Source organism: Lepidochelys kempii, chromosome 5, assembly GCF_965140265.1.
Source record: "Lepidochelys kempii isolate rLepKem1 chromosome 5, rLepKem1.hap2, whole genome shotgun sequence".
NCBI lineage: Eukaryota > Metazoa > Chordata > Testudines > Cheloniidae > Lepidochelys > Lepidochelys kempii.
Genome location: NC_133260.1, coordinates 80,858,875 through 80,881,158, shown reverse-complemented (window position 1 = coordinate 80,881,158; position 22,284 = coordinate 80,858,875). Strand labels below are relative to the sequence as shown.

At 41.7% G+C, this 22,284-nt stretch overlaps 2 protein-coding genes across 2 annotated transcripts; both read right to left on the bottom strand.

The window, feature by feature from the left end:
• Nucleotides 1-521: 521 nt before the first annotated feature.
• Nucleotides 522-5,830, bottom strand: SPMIP10 (sperm microtubule inner protein 10). The gene is made up of 3 exons (XM_073344852.1): nucleotides 5,412-5,830; nucleotides 4,333-4,441; nucleotides 522-1,623 (listed from the first exon to the last, which is right to left on the bottom strand). Exons 1-3 carry the CDS (start codon nucleotides 5,444-5,446, stop codon nucleotides 1,417-1,419), a joined length of 351 nt encoding a protein of 116 aa, XP_073200953.1. The 5' UTR covers nucleotides 5,447-5,830; the 3' UTR covers nucleotides 522-1,416.
• A 583-nt stretch (nucleotides 5,831-6,413) lies between these two features.
• Nucleotides 6,414-21,703, bottom strand: PHAX (phosphorylated adaptor for RNA export). The gene is given in 7 exon segments (XM_073344851.1): nucleotides 6,414-8,537; nucleotides 12,317-12,400; nucleotides 16,428-16,548; nucleotides 19,110-19,726; nucleotides 21,362-21,517; nucleotides 21,520-21,633; nucleotides 21,635-21,703. Coding segments are annotated over 7 exon segments (1,431 nt in total). The 3' UTR covers nucleotides 6,414-8,267.
• Between the last annotated feature and the right edge of the window lie 581 nt (nucleotides 21,704-22,284).

Below are 22,284 nucleotides of genomic sequence, written 5' to 3'. Positions count from 1 at the left end.
CACAAAATACTGAGCACATTTTAACTATGTATAAAAATGTTCTTGAAACTCTACTGCTCATTTGCTCATGGTGACTTTATAGTTTAATTTATAAGTACTTAGGCTTTGAAGACAACTCCTTTCTGCTTTTGATCTAGTCAGCGGTGGAGGGATCCTCTTCAACCCAGAGGAGAAAGTGTTATAGTGTTACATTTAATCAGAATTTGAAAGAAAGTGCATTTGTGAAGAGAGCAATATTTTAAAATTACGTGCCAATTTATTTTTTTAAAAAATATTAGCATATAAAAATGACAAGCCAAAAATTTCTTAATTGTCTTCCTTTCAGCGGATGTGAAATATAAACAAAACCGGTTATGCGGAAAGTGTGTTCTGTATCCCAGAACATCTATAAATACTTAGCAGCTTTTAAATTTAAAAGGTTTTTCATTTTCTGTTTTTCTTCATTTCTCACCCTCTGGAGTTTGAACCTGTGGCATTTTTAGAATAAGCATTTGTGAATAAAGAGCCATTATAATGCAAAATTCAATTAAATCATTTTAATGGCATCTGTTCTTGATTGACAAGTGGAATTGATTCCATACAGAGAGCTCCTGTATGACTGGAAGCAACTGTTCGCATTTATGTATTTTATTTATTTCCATTTATATTTGTTTAGCCTTTCAGCATCTATTTTGATTGATGGCCCTTTAGTATTTCCCCAGATTTTGTCTCCTTTACTTCCCCATGATCTCAGTGGCTTTGTAACCCCGGAATTCCTTCTTCAGCCAATAATGGGCATTTCTTTTTACTATAGATTACTTCAGAACAATTCAGACCTAGAGCTGCAACAGTATGAGTTGGAGAATTTCCAGATCCTGATGTTGCTACCTGCCTAGTAGAAAGTATCTTCCCACGCATTTGAGGTAGGGGGAGGAATGCAACTATCACCTAAACAAAAGGAAGGGGGAAGTGAACAGCCAGCTTCCTCCTGAAGAGCCAGGAGAGGGAAGCTAGCTAGTCGCCCTCAGAAGATGTAGGAGGGCTGGTAGGCAGCCAGTGGGACTCTCTCCAAGAAAGCAATAGAGGATAAGGAGTGGGGTTGATACCAGTCTCTTGGAGATAGTGGTGGAAAGCTGAGTAGAGTCCAAAGGTTTGTATAAACTTCAGATAAGCATCATAGAGACATTTGGATGCTTATCTAAATCAAACTGGGAAGTCTGAAACTTTTGAGATTCTCTCTTTCCTAATCAAAAATATGCAGGTCAAATTGCAGATAGAAATTATTTTTCATTTCAAATAGAACATCTCTAATCAGCTTTATAAACATGTTAATTCTATTTTCAAGAAAAAAATGCATCACGCTGTGTTTTCTTGCAGCAGATTTAAACCTTGTAGCCTACACAGCTCAAACATGAGTGTATTGAGGGAAAAAGAAGGTCAGAGTTTCATCCTCCATCCATGAGCAATCACAGACTTCTGGTATCTGGAGAGATGAGAATGTATGGGAATATCTGCAATCAGCATTTCCTGAGGAATTTTCTCCCGTATGTGTTTTCTTTCTTCTCCATGGCAAAGTCTTTCTCTGTGCTCCAGAAACAGACTATCTTCTGTGGCGCCAGTATATATCCCAACAACATCTGCATGCTGTGTAAAGAAATTCCAATGGTTGCCTATGAAAAACTAATTTTTGCTGAACTAACTCCTTTAACAATTATACTATTAACTGAAAAACCTAACTGATATAACAACCTATTAACAGATGGCTCAGTAAATAGAGGAAAACAAAAAAAACAAAAACAACCAAAAACTCTAGGCCAGGGGTGGCCAAACTTACTGACTTTCTGAGCCACATATGACAATCTTCAGAAGTTCGAGAGCTGGGGCATGCCTGCCAGGGCTTAGGGCTTAAGCTCCACTCCTGTTGAAGCCCCAAGCCCCGGAAGGTGTGCCCTGTGGGGCTGAGGGATCAAGACCCTCCTCCCCACTGGGCAGAAGCCAGAGGTGATGCATGGGGGAGGCACGTGCGGTCACATACCCCCCCAGATTTTTGCCAGGGGTTTGCTGACGCCACTCAATCCCATGGTGCTGACGGGTCCCCTCCCTGCATGGCAGCTGGAGCTGGCAAGCTGGGAGCTGCAGCCATGGGGAGAGGCAGCAGCAAACAGCTCGAAGCAGCAGGGAGAGCAGTGGCCCCTCCCTGCAGCTCCCAGCTGTTTGCTACTGTTTCTCCACTGGAAGCTAACATGTGGGAGGTGCAGGGACCGACAGCTGAGGGTAAGAGGGGAAGTGTGGCTGGTGGGGAGTGACTCAAACTGTTGGGGGTGGGGGGTGCAAACTCATTATATGTGAATTTGAATTACTTCTAACTTTGCAAATTGATTAGCAAAGCGTGCCTTTCTCAGGAAGGACTTACATACGTGTGAAGCTTTAAAACAACTAATGATGCTTGAATTATCAAGCATATAAAAAAAAGTATAAGAAAGTTTTTAAAAGAAGGAAACATTTTTCCTCGTTTTAGTAGTTCTAGAAAGGCTCAGCAGATTTTTTTTTTTAAATTTACGATAAGGCTGAAACAAAGAATGACAAATCTAAGCCTAAAAGGAAATATTTTGAGAAAGCTATAAGTGACTGAAAATAAACATCTGTAGTGAGATAACTATCTTAGCCATAGCTAGTGTCCCCTCTGTGACATTATAGTGGCAAGAAGGAATATATTACTCAATATTTTATGGGTCTAAATGTTTCTGAATTTGAGAATGGTTTAAAATGTACCCCAGCGTGTGGTGCTTTACAGACAAAAATATGCAGTTTGGTTCATTTTTTGCCACTTTTATGCTGATCATGCTCTGTTGTATATTTCTTTTCATTCCTTTAATAACGTAGCCTGTCTTGACCAAATAAACTTACAGCTTCTCAGTTTCCTTTAACAAAATGTGTCAGAGAGAATGGCTTTCCTTGGGAAAGTGAAACATCCTCAAGAACACATCTTAACCTCTTCTACTTAGGGCTGGTCTAAACTACACAGTTCAGTTGAGTTAAGGTAACTTACGTCGACCTAATTATGTCTGTGTCTACACTACAGCCTTCCTCCCGCCGATGTAAGTGCCCAACTACACCGACATAATAACTCCACCTCCACGAGAGGTGTAAGGCTTATGCAGGTGTAGTAAGGGCAACGCAATGTCTGTGGCAGGAGACGTAAATTGACAAGAAAGCCAGGTAGCTAGAGCCCAGCTGCCCCCCATTTCCTGGAGAACTGAGTGGCTGGGAGCTGGGGCAAGAATGGACCCTGCTCCTGGCTGGGAACCAGGGTGAGAAGCCCAGAGGACTTCCCCCCTGCTTCTGGCAGCCTGACAGGAGCCTGTGGGGTAGCCAGGCTCTTGGCAGAGAGCTGCCAACAGAGCTGAGAGACCGGGCTCTCAGCTCTACATACTGCTCCTCTTAGGTTGGTGGAAGTGTTCCTGGTGAGGACCCGCATCACCGCCCCAAGGAGGGTAGTGTGGACATGCACCACCATAGTAATTACTGCAGTGGCTGTAAGTTGATTTAATATGCTCACTTACCTTTCTAGTGTAGACATACCCCTAGGCTCTCACCTCAGACCTTCCATTTGTCCCCATTAGTAGTAATCCTAGCATCATCAGCTCCTGCAAATCTTTTACTTTTACATCTACCTATGCAGACCTATCCATTAGCATGTTCACAATATCACTCATATACACAACTGCCTCAATACCATCTCTGCCTTATCTCCTCTCACCACTATTACAAGGTATCCCATATAACCACCTCTTCAGAATCCATTACATATAGAAAATTAGAATGCCACAGCCCACCTTCTCACACGTACAAAGAAGCACAATACATTCCCACCTTCCAACAGCTCCACTAGCTCATCATTTGTTTCAGAATCCAGTTCAAATTTGCCTTCTAAGGAGTTGCTTTAGTCAATCTTCAGTTTGTTAAGACTTTACTTAGCCTACCTATTTTGTATTGCTTCTTTCAATAATCACTATTGCTAAATGCCTGTACAGAGGGAGAGAGAGGGAGAAAGAAGGACTGAGAGGTATCGCCAAGGAAGGAAAGACATGTTTCAGCTGAGATTTCATATGAGATGTACAGTCAAGAGGAAGAAATTCAGAACTCAGGAAGTTTGTTTCTGATGGCACAAGCTACAGAGTAAAATGTACTTCCACCAACAGCGGCAAGATTGTGCAGAGACAATAATAAATACGGTTGCCTGGCCAGATTTTCAGAAGTGAAGACAATGGGAAGTGTGTGTGCCCTGCATCTTTGGAAATTAGGCCACTATTATATGGTTAACAGGAGGAAATATTCTTCTGGTCCCACTACCTTTAAAGTGAATTTCCTGTTCTTCATATCTTCTTTCCAGGGCATCACATAATGTACAGGAATCATCCCATGTTTGTGTGAAAGCTTTGGCAAATGGCAGTGAACAAACCTGTGGGAAAAAACATTTTTAAAAAGACAGTGCGGCAGTGTTAGGACAGAAGATTTGGTTGGGTTATTAACTGACACAACCAAGTCCATATAATTCATAGAGGGGGAAGTCTTTAATATAATTATAATTAATAAAAATATTGCTTCTTCCCTTACTGCCAGGCAAGCTTATCATCTAACTGAAATTTCATGTTTTCCTGGGACACTATGCTGAACCAACAAATGTTTTTTCTTCCGGTATTTAGCATAACAGTAAAGAAATTAATTTGATCACATGAATTGAGGAGTGTGATTTCTTATGCTTCCAGTTACTGCATGCCCTCCTCACCCCCACGCAGACACCAGATAGGAGCAGAGCTGGCTTTGTACACTGGCACAGCTAGGGGCTAGCAGGGGCATAGTTTGTGAGTTAGTCCTCCATTTGTGGTGGGACCCTGGGGTCTGCATCTGGCTGAGCGTGGTCCTGGTGCTCTACTCTTTGTGCAGGGTGCCCACTGAGGCAGAGGAGAATGGTGGTATTTCCGTCTGTAAGCCCAGGGATACAAGGGGCCTGCCTGGCACTTCCCAGACAAAGATGCTTCCTGCCCTGAGGACGGCAACAATCTAGTTTAGAAACAAGCCACAGAACAAGGGGTGTCTGCCAATACCAGGCAGTCTGAGGCAGGGCCAACCTCTGTGCTGGGAAGGTACCTGGTCTGGGGAAAGCCCTGGCCGCTGCCAGTCTGAAATCTCTGCAGACCCGCTCCCTCAGACACGTGGGAGGGAATAAGCAGAGAAGGGAAGGGCGGGACAGCCGAGGGGTGACTGACGGCTCTTCGGGAGGGTTGAGAGATTAGCAGGGGGACCCCCATTAGCCCCTTCAAGCTGGCTCTGTCCAAAAGCAGACACGGGAGTGCCGGGGGGATGTGCGGGTACGGGGGTGGGGGAGCTGCTGGGCGCGCCAGCCGCAGCTCCGTCTTCCTCCTCCTCACCCTTTGAGGTCCGTGTTGGTCCCGACGGAGACCATGGCGGCTGCAGCTCACCCGCGACTCCCCCCGGCCGGCCCCTCCAGCGCCGGGGCCGCTCTGGCGTGGGCGCCTTTGTGACGCTGCCGTTCCAGAAGGCGGCCGGGCTGCGGCTCGCGGAGCAGCGCCTCTGCACTGCACCTGCGGCCAAGCCAGGGCTGGCCTTGCTCCGGCGACGGCATTGCCCGAGGCTTCAAGGGCAAGGGGCATGATACCCCTCCCGCCTCCGCAGCCTTTCGTGCCAGCCCAGAGACACCACGGAGCCTTCGCGCTGCAGACGTGACTGTCAAAGGCGGAGGCGAGCGCGGAACGCCAGGAAGGGAGAACGCGCTCGACCACCGCCACCACCAGCGGCGCTGGGGGAAGGTCGACCCTCCAGCCTTGAATTCATTCCCGGTACCTAAGGGGACGCCTAAGTGTTCCCTGAACTAGTACGTTTCCCAGGACGCTCGTCAGGCGGAAGGGACCCGTGGGAGTTAAGGTTTAAAGGGAGATACAAACAGGGGAGAATGTGCAGGGGAAGGGTTAAAGTGATTAACCCCGTTTTTGGTTCATTGCAGTGAGGGAACTTGTGCTCGGCGTCATCGCCATCGTGCCAAAGATACTGGTTCTCTTAAGTGACCTGGGCACAGTACTTCGTTTGTGCCGGCGCTGAGCCTCGCACCTCTAGGCTTGGCCAGTCATAGCCCCCCTCGGAGCTTGCTGCCTCACTTATGAAAGTAAAAAAATTGCTTGAGCCCTTGCACCTCTTTCATTACAAATTAAGCACCGCCTGAGCACAAATTGTTAGGTAATTAATATCAGCTTAAAGCCACACTAGGGAAGATAGCTCATCCCCATATTAATACCTAGCCCAGGTTAGTTTTTCAGCAGTAAAAAAAATTGCTCTCATGTTTTTACAGATGATCATATTGCTTTGTGCAGTTAATACCTGGAAAAACTTTTAAGAAAGTCACAAGAAGCACCAAAAAAATTTAAAGCTGTAATCTTTATTTTATTTTTTGCACTCTACAGCTGTAAACTGAGCCAAATATGGGAAACTTCACCTCTCTTCTCCTAGATAGATCTCACAAATGCAGTGTCGTTATGTTATTTGCTATAGGTCAGGCAAATGTGTTTCTAAGTGATTTTAAACTACTCCATTCATCTTTTTCCTACTTCACTATTATGGCTGGTAAAAGTTCATATAATTTTGGGTATGGTATACAGCCACTTAACTCACTTTTTGCTAACAGGGGCTCTATAAATTTAAACAGCAAAGTGTAGCAACAGAGGACACAAGTCCTGAGGATGCTAAATTTCTCATTCTTTTAAAAATTAAATAATTGAGAACAGCCATACCTTTTCAGTAGATACAAAACACACTTCCACAAGTCACTACTGTTGAAGGATGATCAAATTTATGGATACTCTTCCGAAAGATTTTTTTCCTAAGCTTCAGATATTTTGGAATGTGTTGAATTTAACCATTTTAAACAGAATTGCATATGGATGCTACTGTATATTGTTTTTCTATTGCTCTTGTATTCTCCTGAAAGTAATGGAAGTTTTAGATGGGCAAAAGTTACAGGATCAGGCTTTTTGTTTTGGAAACATTTTAGACTGAAAACTAATGTGTGTTCCATTCACAGAACACCCAACTCTAAGTAACATTAAGATGTCATATGTTAGTGCTGCATGAACAATCTAGCACACTCAAGTTCTTCTGCTATATTCCAAACAAAAAGAATGCTCAGCACTTATACCAAGTACCATCTTCAAAGTACTTTACCAACATTAACTAAGTTCCCCTCACAACTCCTTTGTGATCTTGGTAGGTATTATCCCCATTTTACAGATGGGAAAAAAATGAAACAGAAGGCAAGGTGACAGATGGGATTAGAACTCAAAATTCCTGACAGTCCTGTGCTCAAATCTCTCTACACATTCTCTGAATATTGTAAAGGTAAAAATCATGCAAAAATTTTAACCTAACACTTTTGTTTCCGCATGCATACAGAATGTGGAGCAGACAAATCCTTGAAGGAAATCTCAAATTAGCATCTGACCCATTCAGCAAAAAGATCAGTCATGATCAATAGACATTCAGAACAATGGTTTGAATGACTTATGTCCCAAATATTGCAAAACTGTATACAAAAAAGGTAGCCAGCTCAGTTCGTCGTCATAAGAAATGGGAGGGACCTGAGCCTTTTATAAAGTTACGCCTAATGTACTACCCACCATTGATTACTTTGAGAAAATAGGTTGTTACCTAAGTGAGTGAAGACCGCAGAGTAACCTAGTTGCTTTTGAGCAAACCCACCAGAGGTGGTTTTACAGGACTTTTAGTCCTATAAAAAATATTTCTCAGTACTTTGCCATATTAAAAATATAGGACTTTTAATATCAATATGTATTTTATATTATCAAAATGCTTTTTCCCACCCATTAGATTTAGAAGCAGCGCCTGCTGGAGTATGACTTTTTAGCTTTGACAGATTAAATATGGTTTATTGTTTAAACACTAGCCCTGAGTTTATTCCCAAATTTGCCAACTAAGTGAAAATCATCGGCAACAGATTTTGCATGACAGAGAATTATCTAAAATATTTTAACATCTTCTGAAGGACACAATGACCAGACAGATAAAATAGGACAGGTAACGCCTCTACTATGCACTTATATTTAGCTAATTATATCAAGTTACCTCCAAAATACAAGTATTTCCAATCATATTTACTTGTGCAATTTCTGAAAACAAGTAGTCAGAGAAGTATAATATAAAAGGCTGATTTAATGGGTCAGAGATTTAGTTCTCCTACGTATCCAGTCCATTAATGACTAAAAGATCTCCAGATCATGAGCATTATCAATTTCAATGGCATCCTCCGGATCCAGCTTTGTTTCACCATGTCCTTCCTGTAAATCATCCAAAGAAGCCAGGGCCTCATTTGTGTCACTAGCAAAAGTTTCTCGAGATGCATCATCATACTCTTGAAGGTTGAGCCCTTTAATAGCTTGTTTCATCTTCTTTCCTAGAACCTGTATTCTCCTCTTTTTAGCAGCTTTTTTGTTTTCATACTCCTTCTGGTTTTCAACATAGAAGATTTCCTTGAAGAGGAAAATATTTATTTAATATGCTGATTATGCAAGTGTTTGCCTTATAACTGCTAAGGAAAAAAAACCAAGTGGAAAAGGCACTACATACATAGTCATGAATATTACTACCTTTATTAATCTTTAAAATAATAACTGCCACTAAGCCAGAAAGGGTTAAGCAACTAGCAGGCTAAGTGACCCAAATTCAACCTTGAAAGACATATTAGAAAAGTATATAAATGGTAATCGGGGCTATTCCTTATAAATACCTAACAAATCCATGTTAAATAGACTAGAGATTTGAAATGTAAACTTGTATTATTAGAGAATTGGAAGAAGAAAGTGATTGTAGTAGTCTATGGTTACCAATCTAGAGGTTAACAATGTAACCAAACCGCTCCTGTTACTATAGTCTATTGATTCAGAGATCAAAAAGGGGACATTTAGATGGAACTTGGGTGTAATAATATCATTGTCTATATTTCTTTTTGAAGTTTGTAGTAAACTGTCTATAAGTTTGCTTAATGGATAATTACCTTATGCTAATGAATGCAACTAGTTACCTGTAAATACATAGGAAATAGGAGGTTTTACTTAAAGCCACAATGTTTTACCCAAAGAATACCTGCTGTCAAGAGGCTGACAGAGAACTATGAAAAGAACTCATTATCTCAGAATGAGATTTTATCTGAGATAAAAGAACCTATTATCTCAGCTCTGCTTAAGCTTTGTCAGGGAGGTCTGAGTCACAAGACTAAGGTCTCCAATTCCAGTCAGTCACCTTGATATTGGACTATAACCTATGGAACTAATGCTTAAAGGACACTCTGCAGCTCTAAAGCTCACCATCTCTACTGTGAAACTGCACTTAGAACTCTATTCATATCTGCATGTATAATGATCTTTTAAACCAATACTCTCTTCTTTTTTAATAAATTTTAGTTTAGTTAATAAGAATTGGTTGTGAGTGTGTCTTTGGGTAAGATCTGAAATATTCATTGACCTGGTTGGCAATGTGTCCAATCCTTTGGGACCGGAAGAACCTTTTATATAATGAACAAGATTTTCAGTAATCCTCATCATATTTGACTTGGCTGTCTGGGTGGGAGTCCAAGGCTGGGTTGCTTTAAGGGAGCTGTATTTCTGGCTTCTGTGTAACCAGTAAGGTGTTGTAGAAGTTGTTCTGTTGCTGGCTTAGTGAATCTAAGTATTAGAATAACCACCAGTTTGGGGGATCATCTGCCCTGTTCTTTGCAGTTTGCCCTGATTAAGCAACCTCAGTGACCCTCCTTAAGATTCTGATTACAAAGACAAAAACAGAAAGAGAATAAATAAATTTTTTGAAAAATATTTGACAGCTGCCCATCGTTTTCAAATTGCCATATAACTGTGCGCCAAAATATATGTGTTTTATTTTAAAGTCACTAATTCATATGGGTTGAAAAATAACCTTGAAAATATGAACTAAATGTTAGCTACTGCAAGACTGTCTGCATGAATCTGCAGAAAGGGTGAAACAGCAGCTTTAAATAGAAGTGAACTGCTCCAGTTATTTCAAACAGGGTGTTAACACAGAAACCTAAATAGGACAGTTTAAAACATCAAGACTATTAATTATTTCACTGGTGATCAAACTTTATAGAAAATGAGACAGAGAGAGAGCCAGCAGAGCCTAGGGCTCAGTTGTAGAGGCTAGAGTGGTAGGCTGGAACTGGCATGAGAAGACTGGAGGGGGAGAAGGGTGTAAACTGGGACCAGTTACACGTAAAGACTGACATTAGATCTGGGATGAGACCCGGGAAAGAGTGTGGGATGGGGTGAGGGAATACGATCCAAGACTGGCATGAAGACAGGTTGGAGGAGACAGGAGCAAATGGGGTCAGGTTTTGTGGCGGAGGAGGAGTTGAAGGATTGTGACCACTAGAGAACAGAACACTTCCCTATAGAATCTGGAATGGAACCCTTTATTGTTCTGCTGTCAATAAATATTTGTGAAGCCTAATGGCCAAAATATATGTTTTGTTCTTTTCTAGTACTGGTCCAGATAGGATGACAATCTACTACTGTTACCATTTATTTTGTTAGGTCATATTGCAGAGGTCTGTGGATTTTAAAGTTCTGACACTCCTGATGAGTTGGTGTCAATATACTGCACGATAAATTTGGGGGTTTTTTTAGTTTGCTTTTTTTTTAAACCTAGGAAATTGCACACAAAATTACATAAGAACATAATTAAGTTTGTAAAGTCACGCACTTGAAAGATAGCTACTAAGGTCACTTGTGTGACTATTTCTGGGGCTCTTCTAGATATGCGTCCTAATATACTCTTTGATTACATGATTATATACTATTTTTATCACAATACCCTTGCCTCATTCAGTGCATTGGATGGAGCATGCTCTGAGGAGGAATCAGGGTTGTGCAGTGAAGGAAGCTGTTGCCTGTAGTATCCCTGCTGCACTTGTTGCAGTTGGAAGGGGTGTAGAAAAAGAGGCAGGGAACTGCAGGAAGACAAAGGATGGTCTCAAGGTTAAGGCAGTTGACTGCTGCTCTGCAGAACTGGATTCCATCCCTGCCTCTACCACAGAGTTCCTGTGTAACGGGCAAATCACTTAAACCAAAGCTTTCATAGGTGGTCACTTATGTGTTCCTCTCAAGTCAGGAACGCAGAAAATGAGCCTAGGTCTGATTTGCAGGTATGCTGAAGACTCACAGATGCAAGTGAAGTCACTGGGAGCTGTGTTTTGAACATAGGAAGTGCTATACAATGCTAAGAACTCCAAAAAATCAAGTCCTAGGTGTCTCAAAATTGGACACCCAAAATTAGTGGATTCTTTTGACCGTATTCTTTCTGCCTCAGCTCTCCATCAGTTAAATGGGACTAATATCCCCCCTCATCTGAGGAGGTGTTTGAAAATAATATTTGAAAAGCACTCAATGCTACAGTGATGAGGCCATAAAAAAAACTCCATAAGGAAATTAACAATTGTCTTAAAGTAGGATTCGAACAATGTGTAGTAAATAAGCCATGTGGCCACGCACTGAACAATGAGGAGAAAACTAAATACTGAACCGCTGTTCATTAAATGAGTACTGTCCATTCTGTGCACTAAGTGAGGCTGGAGTTCTGTGGAAAAAAATAGTATGTGATTGTATAATTAAAGGCTGTGTTATAAGTAGGGCCATATCAAAATCTTGGCCATGAAAAGACATCATGGACCATGAAATCTGGTCTCCCCATGACATGTAGTGTTTTGTGTACTTTTACCTTATACTATACAGATTTCATGGGGGAGACCAGCATTTCTCAAACTGGGGATCCTAAACCAAATGAGGGTTGCAGGGGTGGGGTGGTCTACAAGGCTGTTGTAGGTGGGGGTCATGGTATTGCTACCCTTCTGTGCTGCTGCTGGCGGCAACAGCACTGCCTTCAGAGCTGGCCACTTACAAATGTAACAGTAGTACAGTACAGTATTTTGGTACATATACTGTATGAAAATATCTGCAAAACTTGCTATTTATGCCATGACCAACCAGCAAAAAGTGTGCGATTTCTCTGCAATTTAAATAGACCCATAGTCATTACACATATACACTGTAAGCAGCTGAATTAAGGAGACTGACATTCACTAACTTTTGAGGCCTTGACTTTGCACCCTTAATACACAATGAAAGTTTTCATGTTAGTTTAACCCTCCTCCCTTTAAAAAAAGCACTCTAAAAATGATTAGTTCTTCAAAAAAGGATTTCATGTACTTTAGTCATTATGATTTAAAATCTAACATGTTTACCTTGATTTGCTCTCCAGTAATGCTGGGTGTATTCTTCAGCAGATTTAAATAAACTCCTCCTGGCGTTCTTCTTCTACTACCATTCTGCATAAGGGAAAAATAAATTATTCATAACGAAAAGTCTAAAACAGATTCAAAATAATTGTCATTTAAGAAATCTAAAATTTCCCTTAATTTTTTATTGGAGCAACTCTTTTCTTTACAAAATATAAATAATAAAAATACTATTTTGGTAGTGCCTAGGAGCCCCAGTTAAGTACTATGACCGCACGTGCTAGGTGCTGTACTGAGGTAGCATCCAGAGACCCAGGCCCAACTGTGCTAGGTGCTGCACAAGCATATTACAAAGACAGTTCCAACCCTGAAGAGTTTCTTTTTTGAGCTTCATCTATCAAAAGTGGCCAAAGGACCTATTGGACACTGTATAATTGGACAGGTGAGTTATGAGATTTTTTTTTAAAACTTCATTTAAAGCTTTAAGCACCAGTCAAGAGGCAAGAATTGGTGTATCAGATCACACCAGCTGTCAATTCACCTATTCAGGTATTATGATGATTATTATTAATTTGTATTACCATAGCACCTAGCAGTTGCAATCATGAACCAGACCCCAATATGCTTGGTGCTGTACAAACACAGGGGAGAAAAAAGAATTCCTTCCCCAATGAGCTTGCAATCGAAATATAAGATGCAAGACAATTGATGCATACAGACAGGGGAATACAAGGAAACAACAAAATACTATTTAGAAGCATGATAGGCAGTGGTCCCAGTACACCTGCAACTTAACCATTGCCAAATTTTTTGTAGGCCTCAGAGCAAAGGAGAGTTTTAAGGTGGATAATGAGTTAGTTTTGCAGATCTTTACGGGGAGCTTCTCCCAAGAGTGAGGGGCAGCATGGGAGAAAGCATGAAGATGCCTGTTTGAAAATTTAACAAGTGGGTAATGGAGGATGGTATCCTGGGCCGATTGGAGGTAGGGAGTTGACTTTTCAATAATGAATGAGAGATGGTCCATAGTGTGGTAATCATATTTCATGGATGGGCGTTAAGAGTCAAACTACTCATATAAGTCTGTGAGGTGGAGGGGAGGAAGCAGCAGGCAGTTGATCATTTATATGATCATTATTTTTTTATATATATATATATATATATATAATCATTTAACTCATAGGATTCTAAGTTCTGTCATAACTACTTATATTTTTCAAAGACCATAACAGTCTAAGAAAGTAGATGTTCAGATCCTTTCAATGGTTTTCTGTAATGGGAATGTGAGCAGTTACTTCAGCACATTACTTTCTAAAATCTCACTTATCAGGTTCTGTAGTGTCCTTTTATTTAGCAACTCAAATGCTTAATTTTAGCAAAGTCAGCATTTTTGTCTCAAGAGGTATGATAGATGTTAAAAACACTTCTGAAACCTTCCTCCCTAAACAGTAGTTCCATGTTCCAGTTAAGTTCAGTGGTTGAGGTAACATCAACAGCGGCATGTTGCAATGGTGTCATACTAGAGCATGAATGGAGCTGAACGTTGAGACCTGATATAGTGCTAACAATAACAAAATTTACTCTTTCCTTTATACTGTTTAAACACCTAAACACTACATCATTAAAGAGGCCAATTTTTTCAAATAAATAAAGAACAGGAACAACCCAAATATCAATACTAATACTAAAATTTGTTCTAGTGCATTTACCTTTAATCATTTTAAGAAAAATAACTGGAGACAATATACACTTATCACTCTGACTGTGCATACAACCCTAACACAGAAACTAGCAGCAACTACGAGATGTTCTTTAGGTGTTGTCAAAAATACTTCTGTGGCATGTGCACAAAAGAATTTATTGTCAGACGAGTACGAGGAGTAAGTACCGTTAGAAGTTACATTCTTTCTTTTCAATTGAGCTGGCAAATGCTTTAATCCTTTAAGGTAGCATTTCTTCTTAAGACGAGATCATGAACTGGAATGTTTAGATACAAATAGGTTACGTCTCATTATCAAGAGTGGTTGCCAGAAATATATGATTAAATATATTATGCTCTTCCCAAAGCTCCGTTGTTTTACAAACTTTGATAACCCACAGCCAAGAAGAAAGCCTATACTTAGCAGGGTCTGTTCCCAACAAATCAGTCATCTGTAACTCCTCTCATCACAGGCATGCAAACAAGCTGTAAGTCTGTAGCTGCTATGGTACTGTAAAGTGAAATTTACAAGTTTCCTTCCCTTTACTACGAAAACTTAGGCAGCAAAGCAGGGAAGAATTACTGAAACTACATTCAGAAATTTGTACTTGGGAGTAAGCCTAAGCCATATGTTGAACCTGTCAACTTGTCATCTAGTGGTATGCGGATTAAACTTTTATGTAGGATAGTGCTATCCAACTCCCAACCTGCTTAATGTATTTCGTGGCCTATGTGGTAGACTCAGATACTATAGAATCTAATACTCCTGGGGGAAGTCTGCATCACTGCACACACAAAGAATTCATGTCCAGTGCAGAATTCTCCCCTGCAGAAAATACATTCTGCCCAAGAAGTGCTGCAGTTCTGCCTTTTGCCCACCAGAGGCTGCTGTGGTGCCAGAACAGCAGCTGAATGGCAATAACATCTAGCAGCCACCTGCTTTAATCACAGCAGCCTGCCTATGGAGCCAAGTTAGGAGGCAGAGTGGGGTGCTGCAGGGATCACAGACTAGGGTTCAGAAGGGCTAGCTGGAAGGGACAGAATGGGATGCAGGCTCAGGAGCTAGTGGGGTGACAGCATTGAACCAGAGGCTGAGTGGGGGTGGGGCTCCAGAGCCACATGAGGTGCAGGGACACATGGGGACAAGGGCAAATGTGCCTGGCTGAATAGGAGAGGCTCAATGTCAGCCAGGGTCTACATGGGGGATGCTCCCAAACTCCCTAACAAGCCCTCCTCCCCCAAAAAGAAACTGTTCTGTACTACTCTCACCCACACCCAACAACCTTCCAGGTTCACTCTCAGACTCCTTTCCTCTCCCTCAGCTCCTTCATTACTCTCGACTCCCCCAAGCCTTTGCACTGAGGGGTGCGGGGAACACATTTCTGTATTGTAGTTTAAATTAATTACTCAAGGTTCTGTTTTAATATGCTTATAAGGAATCTGTCAAAAACACATTTCCTCATTTTTTTTTGGTCTGTATTGTTAGACATACTTGCTGATAGGTATTTTGCAATAAATTACCAAAATAATTGAAACTGATATGATTATATTGTGTTATTTTGACAAATAAAATATGCCGATTTTTGCAGAATTTTAAATTATTGTGTGCAGAATTTTTAATTTTTTTTTTTTAGCAGAAACCGCCCCCCCGGAGTAATCTAAAGCTTTCATTATAAAAATAAAAAGTTACTTAGTCCTCGTGTTTATGAGGACAACATCCCAGTATTGTCTTCCTGAGTCTGCTGACTGCCTGAAACAATTGCTAAGAGATGTGAACTCTCATCTCCATTTATTTCAATGCAGTGTTTACGCTAAAGCCTGATTACACTTCATATGTTGGCTCTTAAGGATTAGATTTTTATCTGTAAATGATGGAAATGTCAATTTCATCTTACACGCACAAACCCACAAAAAATATTTCCATTCATAACTGAAATTTAGATGGGCAAAGAAAGAAAAATGTTCCTTGAGAACTTAGTAGTTTGATTTAAGGATATTTACTTTGTACACTTTGAAATGTGATGTTGACAATTTGAAATGTGATGACAATTTTAACTGTTCTAAAGCTAATTTTTTTAACTCAATGTCTAAATCATTATTGTCTGACATCCTCCCCCTCCGCCCCCGTGGTCTAACACCCCCATAATTTCCCACAACTGCAAAAATTTACATTGAAAGAAAAAAAAAGCACCTAAAAATAAATAGTCAAAATTATAACAAAAACTGCTATTTGGCCAAGTCTACTTATATGTAAGCATGATCTATTTAAATGTTTACTTGTTGACTGTTTTCATGGATCAAATGGAAAAGGGATGGGAAAGAAGGCTATGGTGAGGACTGAGTTTGAATCTGAGAAAATTTTTGAAAGCACTGCAATAGTATTTAGTATGAAGATAGATTGCAAAGAACCTTTTTTCTTACCATTATGAAGAGTCCACCATTTTGTTCCACTTCAGCTGTTTCCATAAGCAGTTCAATAGCTTTCTTATTTCCAATTATTTTCACTATTCGGGCTATCAAATCTTTCTTTGGTTCTCGAAGCCTAAAAAAAGCAATCCCCCCCAAGTCAATGAGATTTCTTACATGAGTAAAATTAAGCATATGACTTAAATGGGGCAACTCAAATGAGTAATGTTATGAATGCTACTGTTTGTAGGAGATAAGCTTTAGTTAACTAGAATTCATTTTACTGTACTATAATTTTTCAAAATTCAGAGGAACAGAAGATATTTAGTAAGAACAGGCAATGGCAATAATTAGTGTACATTTTTGTATACAAATGTTATTGTCTGTATCAGTTTTGGTTTTTGTTACTTTCCACAATGGTAAGTTTATGCAAACTATCTACTATTACACACTAAAACGTTAAAAGAATGTTGTTAAGTTTGCAAAGTCAAACCCTCAAAAGTTAGGAAATGCCAGAATTAAGACTGTCTCAGCAATTTTGTATGCATAATACAAATAATTTTGTATGATAATTACATAATCACATACTATTTTCGCCCCCACAGGACACCTGCCTCATTCAGTGCATAGGATTGACAGTGCTCACTAAGGGAAAAATAGTATGTTGTCATGCAATTAAAGACTGTATTATGATGCATACATAGAATGGGGCCTGAAATAAAGTTGCACAAGAACCCTGGTATTGGCATCGACACTATTTTCTGAGTGCATGAATTTACAAATTTAATATTCTTCTAACAGTTTGTGTAATTGCCTAGGTTTTAAAAAAGGCAAACTGAAAAAACCCTGAAATTCAATATATGGCATAATATTGACACCCACAATGCTCATCAGCAGTGTCAAAACCTTTAGATCCACAGCACAGACCTCTGCCACTTGAGCTAAGGGAGTATCAGAGCAGTAGTAGGTTGTCCCCTATGCTTTATCCCTTCTACTCCATCCCTTTTGACCTGTCCCTGTCCCAATCCTGTCTTTTCCCCATCCCTTGGGCCTCATCACAGTTCCATTTTCTTCACTAGCCAGTTCCAGTCTTTACTCATCAGGTTTCTTATCCCAGTCTGAGTTCCCTCCTCTTTGCTGCCTCATTTCCCCACAACTGGTCCTCAGTCCCAGTCTCCCCATACCATTATCTCTGGCTCCCAATCTCATTACCCAGCCAGTCCTCGCTCACCTCCAGGCTCAGTTGCATTCAAATCGGGTGTCTTCCTCCTCCATGCTGCCTGGGACCAGCAGGGATGAATCTTTAAGAGCACAGGAGAGACAGGCTCCCAACTCAAATGCTGGACCTGGCATAGGCACAGCTCAGAGAAGCCCAGAGTGGCAATTGCAGGGAAAGTCCTGCTCATTCCTGGGCTGGAGCATGCCCAGCGCAGACAGGATCTTTGAGGGCATTTAGCTACTAAAATTAAATCTCTACTGAGCATTTGTGAACTGCAATTTTTTGAAGAGCTGTAACTTAGCCAAATTTGGGCAGGTTTTCCCAAGGATGGCAAAAGACACGTCTGAAACAAATGATGCTCCCCATGGCAAATTTAAAGTACCTGCTCTGAAGCATATGTGGGTGAAGGCACTAGAGCTATTTAATTAAAAGGTTTCCACAATTTTTCAACATGAGCAAAATGTATTTTTTCCCCTGTTACGAATTACACCTTGTAGGACACGCACACAAGTGCTGCGAATTACACCTGATAGGACACGCACACAAGTGCTACGAATTACACCTGGTAGGACACGCACAGTTCGAATCTAGGCTGAGACACAGAAACAAAGTCCACAACTGCAGAGTTTCCAAAAGACACTAAGTTTATTACGCTCGAGCGTGGTGCCCCCCTGCTAGCCAGGAGGGGACACTGAATGCAGATTATACAAAGGTTATATACCTTTTAGCAAAGCATGTTGCCCTCGTGCATCGGAAACCTTAGCCAATAAACAAACCCTTGTCTTATCTACCACTTATCCCTGCTTGGTGCATTCCTCGTGCTATACCAGTATGTTAATTACACAGCATGGTCCTAAAGCCATGCATCAGTAACTTTTATTATCAGGATGGGAGGCCTCACATCAAGGCCAAGAGACAGGGAGTTAGAGACTGACAAAAACCAGATACTGGGAGTCAAGGCAGGCTGGAGACAAGGAGGAGGATTTTCACAGGGATTCAATATCTAAAGATTACTCCTCCTGGTGTATGATGTGCTGGCATTTAAACAATGGTGGGCCCCAAACCAAAATGGAGTCACATGTGCTAACTTTTCCTTAACACCCCTAGCCTCATTCTGAGAAATGGCTGAACACTTTTGGCTGACGTTTAAAAAAAAAAATTTCAGCCTCAGGTTGACACCTTGCGTGGAAAATTCAAGTTGAAATGTTTATGAAGTTGACAAACTTTAACCAACCGAAAACAGGGTCTCATAATGGGAAGAGTTGGGCAACCTTAATAAAAAGTGGTGCTACCAGCCCCACCAATAATACTGCATTAAGGTTTCAGGATTCTGGGAACCTGAACAAGCCATTCAACCCCCTATCTTGTAGTTTAACATGGCCACCTAAAACAGTCAAGCATTCAACAAGAACACAGTCTTATTCTTCCCTTCAGTAACTTTTACATAACCTAATGGACGAAGGAACATAAGATCTCACCGATAAGAAATTTCCTCTGCCACTTTTTCCTCAGAATCTTCTTCAGTAATCTCGTACATCCCTTTATAATTCATTTCTAGTCTTTCACCCAGTCTGTCCTTGACAGGCCGTTTCCGTTTGAGAAGTCCTTGTCCATTTTCTTCCTCCTTTGACACTGTTTTTTTGTCATCCTGCATATATTCATCTAGCTCTTTGTCTAATATCTCTACATCTTGGTCAGTTTCTTTCATCAGCTTTTTAGCCAATAAATAATTGTAAGTCTCAGACTGCCTACTCTTGTCAATATTACCCTCCATTCCTAAAATTCCAAGTTCAGTGGCCACTGCATCTTGATTTTGTTCCTGAAGCACTGCACCCCAAATATTGTTGATCTTCTTACCCCCTACGACAGTTTGCTTCTGGTGACTCTGGCCAAACTGAAAAGGCTCTGGTTTAGCAGGAGGGAGGTTAAAACATTTTTGTCGTTTCCGTTTCCACATAGAAGCATCATCATCAGAATCAGAGAAGCTCTCATCACTTGAGTCCACACCATTGGCTGTTCGATAAGGAACGCTTGGTGCACAGGATGAAATGGAGGTCTGGAAAGGTTTGGTGGAACAGTTGCCATCATGTGGTTTCTGAAATGGCAAAGTCATTTTGTATTAATTCAATTAGCTTTCCTTTTAAAAATACTACCTTGACGATTTGATTACAATTAGATTCAATAATAGACTAATTTATTCTGATTCATATGTGTGAATAATTTTAAAACTAGACTAGCTATACTCTACTTTTAACTAGAACTTTCATCCGAGAACTTCAGAGCACCCTACTGACACCAAGTCTCATTCAGAATACCCACTGATGATTCTCCATTTCAGATGGGTAAACTGAGACATCTTCAAGGTTACACGAGGTATCTGTAAAGAATAGATAATATAACCCAGTTCTTGTTCCTAGTCACAGGCACATCACAAGACATACTGCTGCCACCATTGTAAAATTAGCATCCTTTACAGATAATTCCAGTTCTTTCAAAAATGATCAAAACAAGAGCTCCTAAAAAACAAGATAATCTTTAAAATAATATTTTGTCCCTCCATATTTAGATGAATATATTCCTCTCTTTAACCCACACACTCTTTCAGTAACATTCCTCCATTATTTTCTGGCAAAAAGCAACAGAAGTAGAGATTCTTTAGCTTGTCTTACCACTGTATAAAATACATAACTGCTTTGAATTAAAGGGCTATTTGATAGCACAAGATTTTGGAAAAAACATGGTGAGCATAGCCGTAAGCATTAAAAATGCATCTGTAGTTTACATGCTCCTTTCCTGGTGCACATCTCAAGACAAAACTACATATATCTGTACCAAGAGAGAATAAAAATCCTTATTATATCTTCAATTTAGTACACTCTGTTATCCTATTCAGTTCTTTTCTGCACTTCTACCACCATATATTTCTCATATGATCTGATAATATACACATGAAAATCAGTATTTACTAAAAAAAGTTTGAAAGCTAATTAAGTGCAGTCTCTCTTCAGCAGGTAAAGGCTTAAACACAAAAAAGAGACATAGCTTAAATTCAGAAAGAAGTAACTGCTGTCATGACATGTCCTTTCCAAACATTTTCGGTTGCTGTTCTGTTTCTGAAACCATAAGAGACAATACAGCAGAGCCAACCATTAAAAGCCAACAACACGTGCGCTGGCAAACGGGGGTAGAGGAAAAGCAGCAATTAGACAAACGGGTGGGGGTTACTCATGTTTCACGGGACGACAGTACCTATCTGATAAGAAAAACACTAACTAGGCTCATACAATATCTCTTCCGAAGAGAAACACCCAGCAATTCCTAACAACAAATCCCACTGCTCGCCTCCCACCCTCCTCCCCCCAAAGGACAGCAACAGCAGGTCCCTCCCGGCCAGGGACACAGGCTCACTGTGCCACACACCAGGACCGCACTAGAAATATGCCCGGGGGGGGGGGTAGCGGTTTGTCAATGGGGCTGCTCCCAGCCCACCTCTCCCGGCCCCATCCCGGCAGCATCTCAGCACCGCCCCGGCAGGGGAGGGGCCGGGCACGGGGCATTTCCTCGGGGCGGCGCGTTCCCTCGGGCTCCCCCAGCACCGCGCGGGTGTCTCCCGCCCTGAGGCCCGCCCCGGCCGCCAGGCAGCAGCAGCGGCGGGAAGCCGGGGCTGGGTCAGGAGCCCCGGCGGGGTCCCTGCCAGGGGGACGGCCGAGCCCCCGGGGCCTCCCCTCACCTGCGCGGGGCCCCTGGCCGAGACGCCGGCCGGCATGTCGGAGTCCGAGTCCGAGATCTCCCCGTCCTCCGCATCCTGCTCCATCCGCCGCGCCTCCAGCGCCATCTTCCCCGAGACCGCGAACGCACCACTGCGCTCAGGGGGCGGGGCGGGGCAGAGGCCAGGGACCGCCCGCGCTTCCGCTCGCAGGGGAGAAGGGGAAGCAAATGGCGCCGCCTACTGGAAACTTCGCTCAGGCAGGGAGCAGACGCAGCGCCTACGTGCCCCAACGTGGCTTGCGCTCCGCGGGCGGGCGGGCCGCAGGGCATGCCGGGATCTGTAGTCTTTGCCGGAAATCCCCATGGAAGGCCTGTGTGGGACTGTTCCAAGGGCAAAAGAAGCCCTAAAGGCACGTTGTCCTGACGTCATCTTACCACATTCTACGACATCAGCCACTACGTCAGGTCCCTGCATGGGCAACATCATCCCGCTGCTTTGCTAGAGCATGTCACCCTGTCACCACTGTTATGGGAGGTTGATAGAAAAGATCTCTGTGCACATACCATGTGGTAGCACATCAGCAAGATGTCACCAGATTGTCACTTCCTGGTGGCATAGTGTTGCCACCTTATCTCAACAGGTTTCAGAGTAGCAGCCGTGTTAGTCTGTATTCACAAAAAGAAAAGGAGTACTTGTGGCACCTTAGAGACTAACCAATTTATTTGCGCATAAGCTTTCGTGAACTACAGCTCACTTCATCGGATTCATCTTTATGCATCCCATGAAGTGAGCTGTAGCTCACAAAAGCTTATGCTCAAATAAATTGGTTAGTCTCTAAGGTGCCACAAGTACTCCTTTTCTTATCTCAACAGATAGCCATTCTGTATGATTGTGTTGCTATCTTTTGTCACTCTTCAGGGCCAATTACAGTCCCTGTTTTTACT